The following is a 24,115-nucleotide window of genomic DNA, read 5'->3' as shown; positions in this document are numbered from 1 at the left end:
CAATCTGGGGAACCTGGTTCGATTCTTGGCAATGACGTTCAACATACTGTGATTCTGGGCAAATCACTTAATCTCCCCGTGCCTAGCAAAAATGAAGTGTCCTTGTATAACGCAACTGGTGCTAATGTAAAGTGCTCTGATGCCTTCGGGTCAGTTCGCCCTATATAAAACTTCGGGGGAAAAAAATGTGGGAAGGCTGGAAAAAGACACTGTTCACTTTCTTGAAGTGCATGTATGCCAAAATGGTTACTGAACCAGTAGTCACGAACTACGAGAGTAGTTCACGGCTGAAATTGAGATAAAGCCTGTATGTTAAGGTGCTTAAAGAATACAATCATCTGTAGTCCATATTCCATGTGCTGCTCAAATAGGGAAGTTTGGTGATAACCTGTCCTTTAAACCTCAAGTGGAGAGTGTAGTTAGGACTTGCTTTGGCCTCCTTCGATTCCTATGGACGTGTTTGTTCCTGCTTATTGTCGGAAGATGTTAGTCCATGCTCTTATAACATCTCGGCTGGACTTTGCTAATGCATTATACTGGGGTCTCCCTCTGTACCAACTCAGGAGACTTCAGTTGGTGCAGAATCGTGCAGCCCGGCTCTTGCATAACATCCCGAGGAACATCTCTGTCCGGGCTCCTCTCAGGCTGTTTCACTGGTTGCCCATTTAGTAGAGAGTGAAGTTCAAGGGACTTGTGTCAGCACATAGAACTTTCTATGACCTTTGTCCCAACTCTTTAACATCCTTCTAAAAATGTACGTTTTGCTGATGCATTACTGGCTGTGGTGCCTAAGATGAGGAAAAGATGGGTCGGCACCTCTTCTCTGCGTTGTCAGCAGTAGGCTGGAATGCTCTTCTCTTGCACCTTCGTGCTACTAAGGATGCTGGTTCTTTTAAACATGGCCTAACACTTAGTTTTTTAACTGTGCCTTTTAATTTTGTTCCTCTCGTGAGATCAGTGGTCGATATACCTGTAGCTCAGGTGCGCTTTATAAAGTAGCTGTGCGCATAACAAGTGCCATTTGATTTGAAGAATAATTTTCCTCCAAAACTGCAGCTGTCACCCATTGTACTTATCCCTTTTATATACTATCTTTTAAACCCTTAGTCGCCTCATGTTCCTGGATCTTCAATCTTACAACAGAAATTTCTGGATGATACTTTTGTACCACCCTATGAAATATGTGGCAGTCATCCATGGGTATATTATAGACCTGGAGGGTGGTGATTTTTTAGTTGACACTCTGGCACCTTGAGAGCCACCATATTCGAGGCAAGCAGAGATGGAGGATTCCCCAGAGGTGTGTATCAAGCCTGCCTCTCTGCAGCACACAGCGTAGGGTAGATAAACAACAAAGTTGGGCAGACAGCAAGACCAACACAGCCAGGTCAGCCCTCATGCTGCACTAGTGGGTCGTTCAGTGCAGGTGGGCCAAATCCTACTAGTGAGACTTCACCACAGTGATTATCTTAGTGGCAGATTTGGTAAGAGTACCTTTAGTAAAATTATACGTGTAAATCCACTGGTTAATGAGGATTCTACCAATGTCAATGTATGCAAAGGTTTCGAGGATTCGCTCTTTTTTGTTAATGTACTGTTAGTATGGGGAAATTATCCCACCTTCCCCTAGACACTTTGTTTTGATACAACTGGTGAATGCTTATTGAGTAGCCAAGAGTGGCCATATTGAATAGTACTGGTAAACCTTATCTATTGTAATACTTTTTGATTATCTTATGAAAAAATACACTGACCCTCTTTCTATCAAAGTTGAAGGACTTTAATGTTTCTCTGTTTTGTCATTTAAATAGCGCTGGTCCAAAGGGAGACAACATTTATGAATGGCGATCTACTATTCTTGGGCCACCAGGTTCTGTATATGAGGGAGGGGTCTTCTTTTTGGATATCACTTTTTCATCAGATTATCCATTCAAGCCACCAAAGGTAAGCGTCCATATGGAGTTTTTGTATTCCCTCTGTATGCTTAATTTGTACCTTTGTCTTGCTTTCAAAGATTGCTGCTATTTCACCCTGAAACCCAAAAGTCTTCCACATTTCCTGATTCCCAATATTTTTGTCTTGTACAAAGTAGGGCAGATGCTCCTATTTATGTGTACTTTAACTTCTTAGGTTCAGATTTCCCAAGTTCTGTGAATAACGTCTATAATATTTCTTTGCAATGAATAAGCAGTTGAGTACCCTCTCAAGTAGAATTTCATGGATTGATAGAAATTTAAATCTTGAGCTGACGCTTCATTAATGTTTGATTTTCTTATTTTCTTTGGCTTTGGTTTCTGATCGAGTTTGGTGCTTGAGTAATTAATTGAACATTGTGACTTTAGTTTGGTTTAGCTCCTTTGCCGAAATCTCATTAGAGGAGGAGGAGCCGCCATGTAAATGGAATATAGCAATAGGATGAGACATATGTAAACATTTATATCTAATTTTTGTCATATTTTAATTATTCTTTGTACCTAACTGTACATAATTCCATTTTGAGAATTGTAATGTTCAATAGAATTTGCCATGCTCCAGACTTTTAACAAACTCATGTCACCCACCATGTCTTGCAGGTTATCCATAGTCTTTAACTTTGTTTTAAAAAAGTACATTGACAGCAGGGGTTCAATTCCGAATTGAAGCATCCGGTCAGAATAGTAACCTGCCCACAGTAACACCATTTTTGGCATAGTTTCTTAGGTAATGTAGTTGAGTCTTTATGCAGATAGTAGACACTTGCATGTGTTGGATCTATGTCTTTAACATTCAGACGTATTACCACAAGTCTTCTGTTTAGCTATAGAACATCCAAACATAGTGTAGGTTAAAGTACTGGTTAAAAAATATGTCTGGAGCAACACCACGAAGTGCTGCCACCATGATAGTAGACCAATAGCAATCTCAGTCCTCCTGTTCTAATATTATTGGTAGAGAGATCAAACGACCGGAGTATACCCGTATAACCTGTTGAGACTTGGGTGATGAATGTATGCAACAAAAAATAATGTCTCAACAGATTATATTTTGTAGGCTATTAAATAAACATGCACATATGGTTGCAAAAAGAAAAAGCAGGGAGACTCCAAGGTTAAGGGATGTGCCAGAGGCACTGTATATTTTGAACATGTAAAGGTAAACATTAGTATCGGCACTATTTACACTGAATGTGGGAGTAACCAGGAAAAACTTTGTGCACACAGTGGACGGCACAAGTGACACCGCAATGAGCGGCGCAGAATGAGCAAGGTGATATTTACAAGGTACTTTAGGTTCACAAATAATTATTTACAAGAGTTACAAAGGTTTGATAATTTGTGATCCCGAGCATAGCGCCAAAAGTTGCGCTGGGAAGTCTTGACAATTTATGAACCAGAGCATAGTGCCAAAAGTTGCACTGGGAAGTCTTGACTTCCCAGGGTAACTTTTGGCGCTGTGCTCTGGTTCACAAATTGTCAATCCTTTGTAACTGTTGAAAATATTCATTTGTGAACATAAAGTTCCTTGCAAATATTATCACCTTGCTCACTGTGCTCCGCTCATAGCTGTGTCCCTTGCGCCGTCCACCTTGTGTGTCACAAGCACTTATTGCAAAAACATTTTTGTTGTTTCCCTTTACATGTTTTGAGTATACAGTGCCCCTGGCACATCTGAAGTCTTCCTGCTCTTTCTTTTTGCAACAATATGGGCATGTTTATTTAATAGCCTTAACAAATATTATCTGTTGAGACCTACTAGTATTTTTGGTTACCTAGAGAAAGCTCTAGAATTAGTAATGATGCAAGAACCTCAAATTCAAATAGAATACACTGCATCCCAGCATTTATACAACTGACATCTAACCACCTGAGTGAAATAACTAGCACCATAAACAGTGGATTGAATAAAGATTTGAGGAGAACAGTGAACATTTGGTACTAAAACAATGTTAAAGACAAGAAATTTATTTAAAGAACATTTTGAGTGCACTCATTTAAGACCAATCTATTCACCATTTTGGTCTAATTCTTGGTTTGAAAGTTGTTGATAATTAGATTTTTCTGTTTCCAACTCGTTACTGCACTCAACTACATCACCTTTTACAACATTAGTACCCTTAAACAACTTACATAACCCTTCAGCTCACCATTTTCTAGTATCCGTTAACACTTGACAATTTGCAATGGGTTTAGTGTAACAAGACAACCTTTTTGTTTCGCCCCTGTGACTCCTTTCACACCCATCTCCTGCTGTGTTCTAGATTTAGTGCATTTCTCTTCATCATATTTCACGTTCTCTGTTACTCTCCAATATTTCTTTAGATTCCCCTAACTGCTCCTCTTTTGTAAGCATTCAACTACACCAGTGCTGTTTTTTAACCTGGTAAGTTTCCAGTCAAACTCGGAAAAGTTGGTTTCCCTATAACAGTACAGTGGGCCCACAACACAGCTGTAATGCCACCTTCAGACCTACTCCATCCACCAAAGCCATGTGTCTGTAAGCCGTATTCATGTGGTTAATTTTTTCAGCAAAAAACTTTTGCTGGGGGGGGTGGATGGTGGGGATAGAGAGGGCGTGATATAATGGACATAACATTTAGTAGATACCATCTATCTTAACCACTTTACATACAGAGTTGGTCCCCTGCGCTTTAAAAACCCCTTGATTGATTGATATATTTGCATTCGCTTACATCCATGTCACACCTTCCTTCTAAGTTAGGGGTAACCACACTAATCTCTATTCTTAGGTCCAGGAGCATATGCAACATGAAAATCATACTCCCACTCCCCCTCCCCCACTAACTATTGTGAAATACTGAGAGTAGCTCCTTCTGAACCTTTGCAAGAACATATTTTAACTAAAGGATTATGATCTGATGGTAAATGGTAAACTTTACAAGAAAAACTTGAAATGATGAAGTGCCCAACTGTATCCTTAAGCCTTGTGCTCAATAACAGAGAAATCGATAGTTCTCCTCCTAGAACTCTTGAAGTAAAAGCAATCACAACTTCATATCCATTTTCTACCTGTGATTGCGTGACCTCTATCTTAGTCAGAATGGCATCAGTGGTCAAAATAGTGCTGGTGTTCCTCAACATTCTCAAAAGCCTGCAAACGCCCAATGTAGCAAAACACCCTTCCTCATTATGTCCCTTAACTGACTTACATTCCTCACAAAACTCTTTGACAAACTCAGAAAAGATCTGCGCAAATCCTAAAGCTGAACAGACATCTTTTCTTTACTTCCCTAAGCAGACATCCCAACTACAGCTTCTGTGAGTTTTATCTTGTTTGCTGTGACTCAACTCTCTACCACCTCCAAAACCTTCGCCAACAACACATCTTAGCTTCTCCAGTATTAGGGGTGTCTTTCATAGATTCACATGCTTGAATAATTCTCTGTCATTGAAGTGGGAGTCCCACGGTACATAACATAGTAGTAAGAAGCATATATTCATAAATATATACATAATATATATATATATACACTTAAAATAATATTCCATAATATGTATATTCTTTTCAAAAGATAGTCATTAAGTACCATAGAACAAAATAGGTCCATAGAAAGCATTGAGGGAGATCTCACTTTAGTAACATATCAATGTCCTTATAATAGTCCACTTTACAGCCAATCAGGCTGTAGCACCCTCTAGAACCTTCTCCTCAGAAGCTCAAGCCCTCATATTTTCTACCGCACGTCTTGTGAAGGGAGTCTCCCTGAGCTCTGCTCAGTTTTTTTCTTCAAACTTCCAGCTATGTCTGCACCAAAGAAGTCTTTATTCAGACCCTGTTCCTCATGTGGAAAACTGCGTCTTTTCAAGGAGGACCCTCATAAAAAATGCATTTATTGCTTATACCCGGATCATGAGGGGAGGAGTTGTAAAATTTGCAGGACCTTTTCTAATAAAACTTTGAAAGATAGAGGCCCGTCTCCTTCTGTGGCTACAGAAGTTGAGGACTTCAGACAACACTGTGTCTGATTTGGAGAGTGTTTCTTCTCGTCAAACTGCAATCTCTCTGAAGCGTGGGTCTGAGTCTGACATTCCTTCGCCTTTTTTGAAGAAAAAGAAGCTTGTGGACGCTTCTAAGTCAGTCTCCCCGCGGGATCTGCCGGCCTCTACGCCTGCGGGACCTAGTTCTCTGGCGTTGCAGATCCCCCCCTGTGCCCTCGTCCTCTAAAACGAGAGCCAGCTCGTCGACGAGACCGTCGACAACGACGAAATCCGTCGACATTATGATGACGACGACAACGACTACTTCCCTGTCAACGACGACCACTTCGTCGATGCTGAATCATGAGGTCAGGCCTATTTCTTCTATTATCAAGATGACGACGAAGAAGCCAATCTCGTCGACGACCCAGTCCAAACGCCATTCGTCGAAAAAAAGCTTAGTCGACAACGGCCTCGACGACGGTCACTGCCCCGTCGACGACCAGCTCCTCGTCGACGGTTCCTTCGTCCACGACGTTACAAGCCCCGTCGGGAAGGTGTTCTGCAGCCACAAGTGCAAGAACACCGCCATATTATTCTCCTCAATTTCTTCTCTAAAGCCCACAAAGCGTAAGTTGTTGCGGCGGGCCCTATTTTCTGCGTCATCCACCTTCCACATGAGTTGCCGATGCGAGGCCTGGAGTTCAGCCATGTCTTTCTTGAGGGTATGGATAGAGTCCTCCGTCTCACCTACTCTGGTCTCCGCTGTGGTCACTCTCTCGGTTAAGTTGCGAAAGTCCTGTCTTAGCAGAGTGACCTCGGAGACCACCTCCCCTATCTTGACCTCCAGGGCTGCACGGGACGCTTTTATGTCGTCCCGCGACGCCTGAATGGCCCTCATCAACAAGTCTGTGTCCAGGCGCTGTCCCGTGGCCTCTGCCTCAGCGTTGGGAGGTGGGGCGGCATATCGATCCAGGGTTCCCTGGCGGGGGGGTCCTGGCCGGCGCCTCCTTCTTACCCATTCCGGCGGGCTAGAAAGTGTTGACGTCCCCCTGTTGGGTCTTCTCCTCTTCCCCGTCCGGCCCCCGCCTTCAGCCCGGTGCACCAACTCTACTTTTCCCGGTTCTGTGGGGCTCCCTGCGACTGAACACTCAGACGTCCTGCAGGTCGTTGCCTCTTTTCGCCCGGAAGCAGGCCTCTTCAATCCGCCCCCTGGGACCCAGCTCCAAAGCCTCTACGGGCGGTCAGTCGCAATCACCAGGTCCCAGTGGACATGAGGGGAGGAGGGGGGGGGGGTGCGGAGGGGGGAATGGTGCAGCTGCCCCCGCGTTGTTTCCCCTGCCTCAGCCACCGGGTGTCCAGGCCGCTCTCGGCAGACGCGGGGCTCCGGAGGTGTCTCACCCGAACCCCAGGTCTGTTTCCCGCTAAGCGCCTCTGTGTCTCTCGGCTGCCAGGGCCCGCCCAGCGAACCAAACCGCTGCAGGTCCTTGCGCTCGGGAGGGCCCCTGCATGCCGGCTGCTATCAGGTGCTCCCGGCCTCAGCTTCGGAGCTCTCCAATCGCACCTCCTCACGGATCAGGGTCCCCGCTGCCAGCGCTGCAGCACTATGCCCGCTTGGTCCAGGCCCGCGCAGGGGATTTCCGGGGCCGACCTCCGTTGGTGCCTCTCTCCGCCGCCGCTGCTCCTAGGCCCCCAGTGTCCTATTCAGCGGCTGCCAGTATGCATTGCCTCTGCTTCACAGTCCGGGCCGCCTGCCGCCGAGCGTGATCCTCCGGTCACCTTCTCAATGCGCCACCAGCAGTCCTTCAGCGGGTCGCCATCTTGAGATCCAAGCCGGAGCGACCCGGATCCCTCTCGAAGTTTCTTGCTTGTTTCTCGCGGTCTCACTGTGCGGCGCTCCCTGTTTCTTGCCTCTCTACATCGACAGGATCTTTACCCGTCTTTCAGTGTCCCGATTTGGACTTAGGGACGCCGTTATGAAGTCTGATCACAATCAGCCCGACGGAGCTGCGGAGGCAGTCGACTTAGTCGGCCATGCTGTTTCTCCTCATGCACTCTTGGTCACTCCTGTGCTACGAAAATCTGAGGGCTTGAGCTTCTGAGGAGAAGGTTCTAGAGGGTGCTACAGCCTGATTGGCTGGAAAGTGGACTATTGTAATGACATTGATATGTTACTAAAGTGAGCTCTCCCTCAATGCTTGCTATGGGCCTATTTTGTACTATGGTACTTCACAACTTTATTTTTTTTAAAGAATATACATATTATGGAATATTATTTTATGTGTATATATGTATATATTATGTATATATTTATGTATATATGTTTCTTACTACTATGTTATGTACCGTGGGACACCCACTTCGACGACGGGGAATTATTTAAGCCTGTGAATCTATGAAAGACACCAATACTGGAAAACCACAGTTTACAGGTAAGTAACTTCTGTTCTTTTTCATGCTGTAGGTCAAAATGCTTAAAATGTAACGTGAAAGAATATGAACTCATCAAAAAAATCACCCCCCTTTAAGAACAACTCCGACATTAACCCAAGCCGCTCTCTCACAAATCTAAATGCCCATAAGGGAGTAATTTAAAATTCTGATAGAGAGTTCTAGCCACAGATTCCTTGCTTTAAAGTTATCCCCAGGTGTCTGACTGGACCCAGAAATGTTCTCTTTAACAGTAACCTAGTGCTTATAATTGGCCTCATTCTGCGTGGCTTTGTTGGCATTATCTGCGCTGGAAGAGACATGCGCGGTGCCTCTATAAGTGCCACCCCAACGTGTTGTCAGTTCTTTTCTTCCTGCGCAGATCTGAAAAGAGCTACCTCTAGTGAATTTTTGATTATCCTTTTTTGACATTTTGTCAAAGTCTCTTGAGGTTTTTCCTCCTGATGTGGAATATGAGGTCATCTAAGAAGCGTGGCTTCAAGCCCTGTGGCACCAGTCACCGCTCAGCGACGAACCTGTATCTTGTATGCTTCTGGTGCCTCGACCACAACCGAATTCCTGCTCCGATTGCCATGCACTCAAAGGCTGTGAGGTGGTGATCCCTTAAGCTCCTGGCAGTGTAACTCTGCGAGGTTCAAGAAGCCTGTCGAGAGGAAGTTGTCCCGGTGGCGGTCGCAGACTTCGTTAAACTCTAAATTGTCGGATCATTTGGTTAAGTCCCGCCACAAGAAAAATCAGTGGAAGTGTGCTTTGACTTCTCGTCCTGTTGTATGGCGTTTTAGATTCCGAATGGATTTTCCAGATTCATGCCCTTATATAGGTACAATTCACGTTGCCCTTATATAGGCATAGCCCATGCAACCCAAATACAGGCATGGCTACTTCCATCCATTCACCAAACGTCACAACGATTTCTTGGAAAACCAGCTGAAGCCGTTCGGGACTTCCCCTTGCTTGAATATTGATTTCTCCAAGAACTCAGTTTTACAATGAACATCTATTCCTTAGGGGTTCATTCATGACGTTCACATGCCCGACTTTACGTCAAACATGGCATTCCTAAACACTTTCAAGGTATAAATATACCTTCACTCGCTTTACAAAGCACGGTGGTTCGGAGCAGTTTGACGACCTACTTGCCCAACGCAGCTCGCTACAGCAAGTGCCGAAGGAAGCCGACTCTCCAGCTGACGCACTTATAAGGAAGCAGCCCTGCTCTGCTGAGAAATCCAGCTCCAGTGTTTGACTCCCCTTGCGGGGTGTTGGGAAATCGAGTGCCAAGACAGAGATACCAGACCTCCTTTATTCTAAGGTATGGAGCTGATTAGAACCTAGAGAAACCTTTGGTAGATTCTTGGCAGAAACTAAACCTATGCTAAAGACCATACTTCCCTCGTACTAATTAGCCTGTGTTATTTATGTATGTATTTTAATATGGCTTAGAAACCATACAATGCTATTACAGTATTATTTTATAATACTATTCTCGCTGTACGCTTTATATTTTGCATTCTATCTAACGATTGAAGTAGTTCACCTCTCTTGCATGAGAAAGAAGACTGTTCAATAAACCTTTTATTGAAAACGCCCGTCTCACTATTTCTCTGCAAACTCTGTAGAAACGAAGCATGCACCATTGACTGAGTGAAATACTTATCTATTGTTTCCACGACTGAAGATAGTTATTCCATTCCTAGGGAAACAAAGTTGTCATGTTTATGCGGTTGTCAGAAACTAATCCCTTCCTGTGAATTTGAGAAAGTTTCTTGTGACCCCTGAGCTAGCTGGCACTCACAATTAAGTTTAGAATATTCAATGGAGACCTACTGACCTAAGCCCTACGTCGTATCTATAGGATATATTCTTGCAATGCGCAGAGTCTATTGGGAATATAGGAACTACACTACAGTCCGTTAGATGTTGAGGGAGTGTCATTCAGAGCCTGGCTCCGCAGTTGAGCCAGCGCCTGGGTCGGCTCTGCGCCTCCCTGAGTTTTGGGGAGCCGGAGTAACTCCCTCCCACTTGAGCGAGTTTTATGAAGCTATGCACCTCATATTTGAGTGGCCCGTTGCCTCCGGCACGCCTTCGGCCCCTTGGGTTTGGACCACGCTGGTGGCTCCGGCGACAGTCAGGCCCCCAGGGATCCATATATGGATCCAAATTGGTGCTGGTTGTGCCATATCGACTTTCCACAGCGCCAAACGCGAGGCTCATGCTCCTGGCATCCACTAGCTATGCCGCCCCCATTTACAGCCCTGACTCTGACACAGAGCCAGAGGGGCGTCGCCCAACGCCGACTGGAGACTGAGCCCTATTCCTATGGGCTAGGACTAGTGTGAAGCCAGTGGACTGGACACTTCTCCAGATATTGGCATGTATTCTCCCCAGACCATGGCTACGGAGGAGAGAGCTGTATTTGCAGTGGTGGTGAGGAGGGCAGCTGAGGTCCTGGACCTTAGTTTTCCCTCTGTGGCAGTCAATACTAATATTTTAATGGAAGTGTTTCAACCGGGAGTGTCATCTTCCAAACCACTTCTCCCATTCAACAAAGCACTTACTAATGTGCTGCTTGGGTCAAGCCCAACACAGGACCTCCTGCGAACAGTGCAATTGCCTACCGCTCTGCTCCGGGGGGACCCCAAATTCCTCATGGAACACCCTACCATGGAGTGTTTGGTGGTGCAAGACTCCACATCACATGTAAGTCCTGGCACACTCCCAACCACACCACCAGATCGGGAATCGAAGAGTCTGGACAATTTAGGCAAGAACATTTTTCCTTCCACCAGCCTGGCATCGGGTCGGAGACCACTGCATGCCTTTTAGGATGCTATTCCCACACCCTGTGGAATATGTTTGCACAGGTGCTACCAGCGGTCCTGCAGGATGCCCGGGCCGTGCTCTCCCAGGCTGTTGCTGACTGGCTGGATACAGCTAAGTTCACCATACGTTGTGGACTAGTCACCACGACTCACTAGACAAAGCAGTTTCATCAACTGGCCAGTTTCAACACCTGGTTGAGGCCTCCTTGCTTTTCTGGGGATATTCATACATGCCCTTTGACGGATTTCGCACTGGAGCATTTTAAGGACAGCAGGGCTACTGCCAGTTTCTAGGGCCTTTCCATGGCCCCTTGTCCCCCTCAGTCCACCTTTCACTCCGTTCGTGGCCACGGAACCGGCTTACAGCTGAGTCCTTACCCGCCTAGCCTCCGTGACATGCAGGCTTTCTGGCCACTATGTAGACATGGTACCTACTGGCCTGTGGGTTGAGTGGGCAGTGGTTGTCAGTCCAACCCCTGCAGCCTCCAAGCCATTCTAGTCTTCCTGTTTACCATCATGGGCAACCAGTGGGCCGCAGGACTCTCCGTCACAGCCCCACTGGCAGTCCAAAACATCAGACAGGTGGTTTTTCAGAATTTCCGAAGGGCTTCTCGCTCCCCTTCGAGCCTACCACCTATCTCTTCTCCGCCAGGAAGTAACGGGTCTATTGTGGCCGAAGGAACCATAGAGAGTGCTGACGGCAAAAGTGGGCCGTGATTGTTATTCCTGTTACTTTCTGGTGCCCAAGCAGGACGGAGGCCTTCGTCCTATTCTCGATCTCTGCTCTCTCAACTTCTTCCTTAAGAACAAGAAGTTCAAAATGCTCATTCTTACTCTAGTCCCATCTGCCTGGACCCAGTAGAGTGGATGTTAGCGTTGGACCTGCAAAATGCATATTTTCATATTCCCGTCCTGCCTGCCCACAGGCGTTACCTGTGGTTCACGGTAGGCCACGAGAACTTTCAGTTCATTGAGCACCCCTTCAGCCTCACCAGCGCCCCTCGGGTGTTCACCAAGGTGATGGCGGTGGTTGCAGCTAATCTAAGGAGATCGGGGGGGTCATTTTTCCTCTATCTTGACGACTGGCTGTTGAAGGTGGGCTCGCCCCAGGCTGTCGTCTTCCACCGCCAGACTACGGCGGACCTCCTGCATTCACTTGGGTGCACTATTAACATCCCAATGTTGCACCTGACTACCTCTCTGACACTCCCTTTCATCAGAGCTGTTATGGACACGGTGCACTTTTGGGCCTATCCTCCCGAACGTCGAGTCCAGGATATTCAGGCTATGATACTGATGTTTCAACCTCTACCCTAGATTTTGATGAGGCAGACTCTGAGGCTGGTGAGCCTCATGGCCTCCTGCATCCTGCTGGTGACACATGTCCATTGGCGTATGCAGGCTATGCAGTGGGACCTGAAGCTCCTGTGGGCGCAGTATCAGGGGAATCTCTCTGACATGGTCCAGAACTTAGAAGGAACTGTAAAAGATCTGCTGTGATGGGTAACAAAATGTGATTGGGTCAGTGGCAGGCCCTTCCTTCCCCAAACAGATCTGACAGTAGTGACAGATGCGCCCCTTCTGAGTTGTGGCAGCCATCTGGGAGAGGTGAAGATCAGAGGGCTCGAGTCTCTGGCACAATTGGAAATCCACATCAACCTTTTAAAGCTTCTAGCGATCCAATTGGCATTGGAAGCCTTTCAACCCTCCATCCAGGGAAGGCTGGTACAAGTGTTCATGGACAACACCACCGCCATATGGTTCTGTAACAAACAGGGTGGAGTGGGGTTGTGGACCTTTTGTTAAGAGGCCCTGCGTCTCTGTACATGGCTGAAACAGCAGGGCGTATCCCTGCCGGCTCAACATCTGGAGGGCTCTCTGAACTCGACCACAAATGCTTACGGATAACAAATCTCCACCCGGAGGTGGCGCAAGGCGTCTTTCAGCAGTGGGTACAGCCTTGGTTAGATCTGTTCGCCACCTACGAGAATGTGCGATATCTGCAGTTGGGAGTGCTGGAGTTTCCAAGGGAGCTGTCTGAAGGAGACACTTTTCGTTTTGAGCAGAGCTCAGGCATCCTGTGCGCCTTTCCACCCATACCACTCCTGTGCAAAGTTCTCAAGAACAGGAGTGACTGGGCCCAACTCTTCCTTGTTCCAGATTGGGTGCGGAGAGTCTAGTATGGGCATAGCCATTGGTCCTCCGATCAGGCTGCCCCTTCTGGAGGATCTTCTGTTGCACCAGGGAAGGGTTTACCACCTGAACATGTCAATGCTCCGCCTTGTAGCTTGGAGATTAAACTCGACAGTTGACCGCTTTTGACTTTCCTCCCGAAGTATGTAATGCTATCTTGGCAGCCATCCCTCTTCAAATCCCCTATTGTAAGTAGGTTTCTGAAAGCTTTTTACATTTGTTTCTACTATCTCCCTTTATTATACCCCAGTGGGACCTCAATCTCATCCTCACTTTCCTTATGTGCGCTCCCTTTGAGCCTCTGCACAATTGTCCACTGAGGCTCCTTGCTATCAAGAGGCCCTTCCTGGTGGCAATAACACATGCCCAGAGGGTCAGTGTGCTTCAGGCCTTGTAATTCAACCCTCTTTATTTGAACATCTACTCAGACAAAGTGGCGCTTGGTACGATAGCTTCCTGTTAAACACCATTGGTGTGAGTCTCTCTCCCATTTTTTGCTGTTGCCTCATCTGTTTTTGCTGGTCTAGATGCTTTGGCCATTTTGCCACTGCTGTTCAGTGCCAAAGTGCAAGTACTCCCTTTTGTAAATTGTGGTGATGGATTAGTGATTCCATGATTGGCTGATTTGATTTACTTGTCAGACCCTAGTACAGTGCACTATGGGGGCCCAGGGACTGTACATCAAATGCTGCTGGTGGGCTTGCAGCACTGATTGTGCCACCCACAGAAGCAGCTTGTAAAATGGGGCTCAGGCCTGCTATTGCAGAGCCTGTGTTCTGTCTTGGACTGCCATGTCGACTTGGCATGTGCACACACTTGCCAATCCCTAAACCTTCCCTTTTCTACATGCTAGTCACCCCTAAGGTAGGCCCAAGGTATCCCTGTGGGCAGGGTGCATTGTATGTGAAAGGTAGGACATGCCCTGATGTGTGTGGCCTGTCCTGATAGTGAAATACTGCCAATTTCGTTTTTCACTATTGCAAGGCTATCTGTTCCCATAGGCCAGAAAGGACAGTTTGCTTATAACATCTTATAAACATAACTGACCCAGGGAACAAGATTAAAAATAAAGTTTAGTATGCCTGAACTCAGAATGTTAAAGTGTATCTTTTAGTGTGGGTGATTTTTACATTCTTTGTTTGAAAATACCACTTTTAGAAAGAAGGTATTTTCTTGCCTAACCATCCGATGTGCCTCTGCTAGGATTGTGTATTGCATGTCTGGCTTGTGAGTGACAGGAGCTGGGAGAGGGCAGCGGCTCCGGCAGTCTGATGAGTTGGGGTATGAGCTGTATGGGACCTGGGTTGAATTTAGAGTAGGGGGAGGAGATTTCCTTTCCCCTGCCTGGACCAGGTCTTCTTTCAACAATGCTGTCTCCACCTCCTGCCAGGAAGATGCACCACGAAGGACAGAACTGGTTATGGCTGGGTACAGACACACTCTGCCTTCAGAGAACAAATCATTTGTGTGTATAAAAAGGGCGACCCATACCCCAAAACTTTAGATCACTTCTGGTAAATCAAGAGGAACCTTTGCCAAGGAGAAGAACCGGAGAAGCTGAAGGAAGATTACTGCCCCTGTACTGTTTGCTGTTTGGGGTTGGCCTGCAGTGGTTGCTTGCTGCCAAGGAAAGGAGAAAAAGGACTTTGCTGTTGGCTTTGTCACCTGCTTGAAGAAGAGATCTCCAAGGGCTAGAAACTGAGCTTGCCTCCTGTCTGAAGTCTCAGGGACACAACGACTACACCACCAGTTCCCCTGAATTTCCTTGCTGGGAACTCCAACCTGCAAAGAGGTGCCTGCTGCTGTTTAGGACCTCTAGGGACTGTTTGTTGTTGGGAACTGGAAGATCTGCGCAAAAACGAAGAAACGTGTCCCATCCGCAGCGATTCCCGACACATCGCAGAGCCACGGACAAAAAGTGCGCCGCATCCACACCGGGTTCCGACGCATCGCTGAGAAAACAGTTGCAGCACCTGCTGTGCGTCTGCAAATGTTCGCGCATCTACTGGATCGTCGCCACGCATCGAGGCGCCATCTTGTTGCATCGTAACCGGAACGCAGTAAGAAACAGACGCATCCCCTCCTCTCCGGTAAGGAACAGATGCATCGCCTCCCCTGTGCTGTAGTAAGGAACAGGTGTGCTGCCTCCCCCAAAGCAAGGAACTGACACATCGCCTTTCCTGCGACCCTTTTGTTTGCTTTGCGTGACGCATTTAAGAAACTTAGTGGGAAAAGTGTTGCATTTACACCTTGCATTGAACTGAACTATTTCTACCATTGAAAAGTCTATTTTCGATACTGCATTGTGGATTTTTGCTGTTTGGTCTTGTTTAGATAAAGATACTTATTTTTCTAAACCGGTGTGCTGTCCATTTGTGTTGTCTTCATTATATCACTGTATGTGTTCACAAATGCTTTACACACTGCCTCTGAGATAAGCCTGTAGGCTCGTGCCAAGCTACCAACGGGGTGAGCAGGGGTTATTTTAGGAGTGTATCCCCCTTATCCTGACTAGAAGCAAGGGTCCCTATTTGGTCAAAGGTACCTACCTCTGCCAAGTAGAGACCCTCATTTCTAACACTTCCTTTCTTTCGAAAGTGGTCACTCCATTTCACGTAGGCCAATCCATCACCCTGCCTACTTTTTACGCTCCGCCTCATCCCTCCAAGGAAGAGAAGCACCTTCACTGTCTGGACCCAAAAAGAGCATTGTCGTTCTGCATTAATTGCACGCGAGAGTTCTAAGTGGACAACAAACTCTTTGTGGGGTATGTTGGAGCGAGGAAAGGACGGGCTGCACAGAAGAGAACTATCCCACAATAGATTATACTCTGTGTCAAAATGTGAAACACATTGACTATAACGCAACCCTCTGAGGGTTTGTGTGGTCATTCCACCAAAGCTAAAGCTGCAACCGCTGCGTTGGAATACAGAGTTCTGGTCCTGAACAGCTGCCAGGCGGTGACTGGGATTCCCTACACACGTTTACCAAGCACTGCTGCCTGGACAGTCAGGTCTATAACATGAACATTTTGCCGTTTTGGTCCTGTAGGACTTCCTCATGTGAAATTGGTCCGCAGACCCACCTTCAGGGAGGTATTGTTTGGTTATCGATTCTAAGGTAAGGAATCTGCGGCTTGAAGTCTATCAGATGAACAAGTTACTTACCTTTGGTAATAACGTATCAAGGAAGGGACTCTAGCTTCTGATTTCTTATTGACCAACTCTTCCTCTTCACTTTGCAAACAGATTCTAGGGACAGGGATTTCCCCTTTCATGGCCCTAGTATTCCACACCAGTGGTCACTGTACTTCGTGGCTTCGCGCTTTTGTCATGAAGAGTCTCAAAGTAACTGATGTCAGTGCTCTGGGGTGGCGTGGCGACAATATAGGCAATGCTCACGTCACTTCAGGCATGAGCAATGCCATTCGGAGAAGAACAATACCACCTATAGTTGCACAAGGGTAGTGCTCAAGAAAAACATTCTGGATCCGGTCTTTTGCCTGGGGATAATTCTACGGTAAGGGACCTGTGGCTAAATAGTCTCTACCAGATAAGGTGTTATTTAAGGTAAGTACCTTGTTCTACTATGCTGTGTAGAATTGTTTTCTTATTCACTTCAAGAATAGGCTTAAGATAAGTCTGTCACAGTGACAACACTTTCCCAATTCCAAAACCACTGAAGTTTCACTTATATTCACAACTTTGTCCATTCAGATGTTCTCAATCAGAATTGAGATCTGCATACATTCTCAGTCTCCTGCCACCTACTTTGGCAGTCAAACCTATGGGTGCTATCAATTTGAACACTTCAGTCTCTTAACCTCCTCGCTGCTAAGGAGATTTTTCTGGTGTGCTGGATCCTTTGAAATGGGTGTGGTCATGACGGAACGGTTCCGTCATGAGCACAGCTCAACCGATGCTCATGACGGAACCGTTCCGTCATGAGCATCGAAGGGGTTAAATCGGATCACCCTTCAACAGTGTCTCTAGATATTTCCTCAACTGCTTCCACATAAGGTGCAGCACTAATCTCACCTTGTGCACCACTGGGTTGGGTCGTTTCTCCTGTAGTAGTTTGTTTAGCTCCTGATTATAAACCCAGATCATCACTTTGGAAACCCTTCACCATGTCCTCTACTTCTATTTACTTGGATACCAATATCGCCTTACACTTCGAGATCTAATACTATCCTCAAATCTCTTGGGTACCTCCAGTCCAATAGATTATCTCCGCTCTCAGCCAAAAAAGTATTTTTTACCAACGCTTCTCTTTTGAACTATATTCCATTACACAACTTCCCAATACATTCTTTCTTAATATTGCCTTAACCCAAGCGATTAATATCTTCATACACTAATTGCCTCATTCACTCTCCAAATATTTTGCAAACTCTGTCTTCCACAAGAGTACTTGGGCGCCCTGAGTCAGTCAATACAACACTTTTTTTCACATCTAAAGCTATTTCACATTCTGTCTTAATTACATCGTCTTTATATACCTCTTCAGATTTCCCTATTTGTAGGGAAACTTTTGGCAACTCCTCACCACCATTCCCCACTTCTTGCACCGTACTCATCCTGTAATAAGCAGGGTAAGGTGAAGTTGTGGGTCCTGTGCCAAGAGATCCCAATGCCTATGAAGTGGCTCTCCTAGAAGAACATCTTTCTGGTAGCCAACTATCTGGCAGGGTCTCTGAATGCCAGAGCATACATGCTGAGCATATCTTAACTGGCAGATCACAATTGGCGCATCCACCCCAAGGTGGCAGGAGGTATCTTCGAGGAGAGCGGTATGACCTTGCTAGATCTGTTTGCCAGTTGCAAGAACGTGCAGTGTCCACTCCACTGCGCACTGTGGTTTCCTCCAGGAAAGTTAAAAAAAAATGCATTCGGACTACGATGAAAACAGTTCTCCTGTATGCTTTGCTGCCATTGCCTCTCTAGCCTCATGTTCTGAAGAAAGCCAGACTCTGGCCTAAATCATATTATTAGCCCCAGACTAGGCCAGGAGATTTGGCTGACCAGATCTCCTGAGCATGAGTATTTCTGGCTAACACTTCAGGAGGATCTCCTCTCTCAGCCACAGGGCAGTCTCCTGCACCAGAGTCTCTGCAACCTACTCCTCCGTGTATGGGTATTGAGTGGTGATAGTTAAATGTGCTTAATGTATTGGTGGCAGTAGTGGATGTTAAATTTGGAGCCCAGTGCTCTTCTGAGGCAATCTACTCTGAACGATGCGAGAAGTTGGATACCTGGTGTGGTGCTCATAATATCGACCCTCTGAAGGTCAAACTTTTGGATGTGATGTTTTATCATTTGCCCATCAATGCTTTCCAGTGGGTACAGTTAAGGGTGATCTGTTGGCTCCTTCAGCCTTTCGCATTTACCTGATTAGCCATCTCTATTTAAATATCCTGTTGTGATTCATTTTATCGAAGCTCTGAGACACATTTCCCCTGAATCCGTTTATCATGCCTTAGTGGAACTTGAACTTTCTATTGACATTGACATTGAGGCTCAAATACTCTTCCTGTTTGCCATCACCTCTGGTTCGCACTCTTGATGCAACTGCCATACATTACCTTCTTTCTGTACAAGTTAATGCTGCCGGCTGAAAACCTGACCGGCCCAAACTTATGGAGCCTTTCCACATCGGCCATTCTGTCACTTTGCCAATGTTTTTTTCTCTCAACCGCATCCTCCGAAGGAAGAGGATAGGCTTCATTGCCTCAGCTGTAAAACGTTTTTGCTCTTTTACATTGAGTGCCCCAAAGACCACTGTGCAGATGACCAGCACTTTGTAGGATTTTCTGAAGCGTAAGAAAGGAAAGGCGGTACAGAAAATGACCTTATTAAGAAGGTGGATCCTTTGCATTAAAATGTGCTATCTGCTAGCAAAAACTCAACCCCCTCAAGGCCAATTGCTCATTCCACTGTAGCCACTCTGATGGCATTGACAACTGGGTGCCAGTACTGTACATCTGCAAGGCTTCGACGCAGGTGTCTCTGCACATGTTCATGAAATACTACTGCCTTGACAGCCAGGACCAGCAGGGTGGCCATTTTGCCAGCTCCATCCTGCTAGGCACTCTGATCTGCTCTCCCTCATTACTCTCCACATTTCAGAATTATTGCTTTGGTATCTATTCTTAAGGTGAGGAATATGTGTATAGAAGTATCCACCGGAAGAGCATGTTACTTACCTAACGCTGTTTCTGCTGTATACACTTACCACAGAATCCTCACTGCCAACCCACCTACCTATTCTAGGGAGTGGATTCCTGAACATTGTAATAAGGTTCCAAGTTTTGGCACACTCACTTATATTTTTTCATAGTGCTTCATGATTGAGAGAATGAAAGGTGAGGAATCTTCCGTAAGAGTAGCCCCCAGAAAGAGAATTACCATACGTAATTGACGTGTTCCTTTTGTAAATGTGAGATAGGACCTAATTTCAAAGGTTTTGATGCATTTGCATGCCCACTAGGTGATATTTAGGAAAGGACTGAAAACCTGGCTTTTTGCTACATAGGTCATCACGTACCTTGCATATCGGCAGGCAGTAGCTAGCGCCAGGACACCCTCGGGTAACAGTTGCGCTTAAGAAATTAAGATCACATAAGAGCCAATCTCATTGCACCATCTCCTGCAAAACTCTGAACTTCCAGACATCGCTCTCTATCTCATCTAAGTGTCAGATACCATCTCAAGAGTTATTGTGTAAGCTACGGTTATTGAGTGCAGATTTAGTAGTTGGTTTTCCTCAGCCGTACAACTTGGGATACCTCAGGCAGATCCTTCTGAAGGTAACTAGAACGCTTTGTATATATGAGTTCTCCGGTATTGGGGTGTCTACCATAGATTCACATGCCTGATTTATTCCCCGTCGTCAGAGTGGGAGTTCCACAGTATATAAAAAAGCAATAAATATGCCTATGATAACCAAAAACCTTGATAACATGAAACCAGGAAGTAAAGTAGCCCAAAAGCTACCAAGAAAAAAGTTGCACATCTATGACTATCATAGTCTTTATACATAGCCCAAACCGCAGCCAATCAGGCGACAGCATCCCCCAGAATGTTCTCCTCAGAGGCTCAGGCTCTCAGATTTTCTACTGCACGTCGTGAGAAGGGAGTCTCTCTGAACGCTGCTCAGTTCTTCTCAAATTCTTCTCAATTCTTCAGGAATTCCTACTTTCAGGATGTCTTCTTCAAAGAAATCATTATTCAGGCCTTGTGAATCTTGAGGTAAGCTCCGGCTTTTCTCAGAAGATCCCCACAAGAAATGCATCTATTGCCTATATCCGGATCATCAAGTGAAGGACTGCAAGATATGCAGAACCTTCCCTCAAAAAACCCTCGGGGATAGAGAGGGCTGCCTACTTCTGTGGCTACAGAAGCTTAATGTTCAGGACAATCCAATTTCTGTAGTAGGAAGTATTGCCTCTGGGTCATCTGTGTCCTCTAGGAAGAGGGCTGCCGAGGAGGTTTTATCTTTTTCCTAGGCCAAGGTTGTGAGGAAACAACAACCCTCTAAGGGTTCAGAAAGGCCTACCACTTCTAAAAAGACTACTCCACCTGTCAAGGGCAAATCTTTGCCTTCCCCGCCCCGAGAAGACCAGTAAAATTTTTACCTCCTAAGCCAACTTCTGAGAAGATTATCCCTTAGAAGACCCTGTCGTCGACGACCCCTTCCTCGACGAAGATTCCCATCGACGCAACGTCTACATAGACTGTGACTTTTTCCTCATCTAAGCCCCAGATGATTGTCGTCGGCGTCAACGCTGGTCTACGTCTCTGTGAAACCCATCTTGTCGACGAAAGAGACTGTACCTATCGTCGGGGCACCGTTGACGACCAAGACTAAGATGATCTCGTCGACGACGTCCTCTTCATCGTCGACGACGGGCTGGTCGTCGAGAACTACATCGTCGTCGACCAAGATCACATTGTCTACGAAGCCCTCCTCGTCGTCTAAGGCAACTTCGTCGACGGACACTTCCTCGTCGGCGTTATCCCCTTCAGTGATGATTCCATCGTCGACGGGCCCGGCAACCTTGGGGGGGGTCTTGCAATCCCAAAGGGCGGTGCTACAACAATGAGCGCTTTGTGAGGGGGAGTGGGAATGCGGTGGGAGCTGGGCAGAGTGTGCTCGGCTACGCTGGAGGTATGTGGTGAAGGTGGAAGGGAGGTACAGAAGAAAGCTGGCTGGTGGTGTGTGAAAGAAGAGGCGGCGAGGGGGTGGGGGGGTGGGGGGGGCGTGAGGCGGGGGCAGAGCGCGGGCAGATGGGAGGCCGTGCCATGAATCACACAAGTAGCTGTGATTATAAAATAATCAATATGTATCGAAGCATCTTAAAAATCTGGCCAGATGTTTTACGGGCACCGTATAATTCACCATATTTCTAAAGTACTTGCCGCAAGCCGTACGGAAATATGAGCACGTCGGTGCACAAACAGGGGCATTCCAAACGTGTGGAATGTCTATTCAATTCATGCAGATTTTTTTAATAGCAATATAGGTCATCAGACCGAGATTTTACAGTCTGTAGGTTCCTTTTATTACTGTTATTATTTGTGCGTCTTAGATATGCAAATGCGTTTAGCAGAAGCGCTGATTTGCAGAACAGAAAATATAAGTACTGCATTGTCATTCCATTAATTAAGCGCTTGCTGTCCATGACGAGGTATGTATCCGTGCACTAAAATGCACACAGACGTTTGTGCGTGCATGACGTCATCTGGTCTCATTACTAATAAAGAAGGATTTATAGAGGAATGCAGTACGCAGTAGCCTCTGTCTGCCAGCTCCCCATCACACATAAATTATGGACCATAAATGGCATATTGAACCACGTAAATTTAATTATATATTGATTATGTTATTTATTTAATCATGTCTATAATTAAACCCGGGAACCAAAGCAGAAAAGAAGCATTTATTTTAAGAAAAGGTATTTTGAAACTTCTTTTGCAGGTTTGTGTGCCATGAAGCCGCAGACATTTGAGCTGTGGCGCTCTTCTGCCCCTACTTTCAAAACTGCCATCACGATGCGACACGGCGGGCAGGGGAGGGGGCGGAGCGGGTAAAAAAAAAAAAAACAAGACGGAGGGAAGAGAGAGAAGGGGATGGGGGAGGAGAAATGCGACACAGCGGCGTTTGTGCGTGCATGACGTCATCTGGTCTCATTACTAATAAAGAAGGATTTATAGAGGAATGCAGTACGCAGTAGCCTCTGTCCGCCCGCTTCCCATCACACATAAATTATGGACCATAAATGGCATATTGAACTACGTAAATTTACTTATGTATTGATTGTTATTTATTTAATCATGTCTATAATTAAACCCGGGAACCAAGCAGAAAAGAAGCATTTATTTTAAGAAAAGGTATTTTGAAACTTCTTTTGCAGGTTTGTGTGCCATGAAGCCGCAGACATTTGAGCTCTGGTGCTCTTCTACCCCTACTTTCAAAACTGCCATCACGATGCGACACGGCGGGCAGGGGAGGGGGCGGAGCGGGTAAAAAAAACAAAACAACAAGACGGAGGGAAGAGAGAGAAGGGGATGGGGGAGGTGAAATGCGACACAGCGGACAGGGGAGGGGGCCGAGCGGAGAGAGCGGCGATGAGGGTGTGAAGCAGCAGGGGCCTTTGAAGTGAAGCTAAGCTTCACTTCAAAGGTGTGGGAGGAGTGCTGCTAGGGAACAGATGGCGATTTGATGATGTGCACGCGCATTTTAGGTGAATGCGCTTGCGCATTGACCTAAAAGCGCACGGGCACAGCACCAAATCGCCAGTTGGGATACTAGTTGGGTAAAGTCTGTTTAAGTCGCTATAGTCTCGCTTCTCTCAATGCGTATGCGCATTGATAGGTCACGAGACCTAAAAATGAGACATTCCACGCAGGGAAAAGTAGGTTTGTTAGTAGCCACACAAAAAAAAAGTTGCACCGATAAATGAACGCCAGTCCTCCATCTGGTATATTGGGTCGGTTATAGAGAACCATAGAATACCCTGTTGTAGTGGCTGATGCGACATCCGGAACAGGCGATGGAATTATCCATATCTGAATGAGGACAGCTACATCAGGGTTAGTGCATTGTAATAGAATCATAGGTATCTAACTGGTGCCTGAGAAAAAGGAAACAATGATGGAGTAATCGTTCATGCCAGAGGATGTAAAGTTAGCATTCGACTACTTAACAGATGTGAAAGTATATTGATCAGTAACATGTGGAGTAGGATCATTGAGAGGACGGGCTGATTAAAAAGCATAGAAAGAAGCCCATGGGGAAATGAGAAATCCGAGAGAATGGCAAGTTTGTGACTTACCTTTTGCTTTCAATGATGTGTAAGACCAATAATGACCATGATGGATGTGAAAGTAGGGCCAGAGCATGTGGACTCTGCACGATCCGGGCGGAGGCATGCTTACCTTCGGAGTGGTGCTTGCCACAATGAAGCAGTTGGCCAAAATAATGGAGCGCTGACACCGAAAAGAAAGTGGGGGGGGGAAATAAACTCAAGCTACTCACAAGAAACCAAAACAAATGGAAGTAAATCTGAGAAATAACCAACAAAATGTGAGGAAAAAACTCAACAAAAACATCGAATAGCTCTCTTGACAAGGAAACGTCCTGCTGAGGCATCCAAAAATAAAACATTAGTAGTGCCCATATGATAAGAAATGCAACCCCCATAGCATTTTAGGACCACACTCTGCAGGCAGC

At 46.1% G+C, this 24,115-nt stretch overlaps 1 protein-coding gene across 1 annotated transcript in view; it reads left to right on the top strand.

Moving 5' to 3' along the window:
• UBE2E3 (ubiquitin conjugating enzyme E2 E3) overlaps positions 1 to 24,115 on the top strand; it is a 221,953-nt gene that overhangs the window by 100,489 nt on the left and 97,349 nt on the right. The window contains exon 4 of the mRNA XM_086956222.1: positions 1,812 to 1,944. Within this exon, the coding sequence (XP_086812348.1) occupies positions 1,812 to 1,944 (133 nt within the window). The remainder of the gene's footprint in view (positions 1 to 1,811; positions 1,945 to 24,115) is intronic.

Source organism: Lissotriton vulgaris, chromosome 2_1 (genome assembly GCF_964263255.1).
Source record: "Lissotriton vulgaris chromosome 2_1, aLisVul1.2, whole genome shotgun sequence".
In the NCBI taxonomy this organism is placed as follows: Eukaryota; Metazoa; Chordata; class Amphibia; order Caudata; family Salamandridae; genus Lissotriton; species Lissotriton vulgaris.
This window is presented reverse-complemented; position numbering and strand designations above follow the sequence as displayed.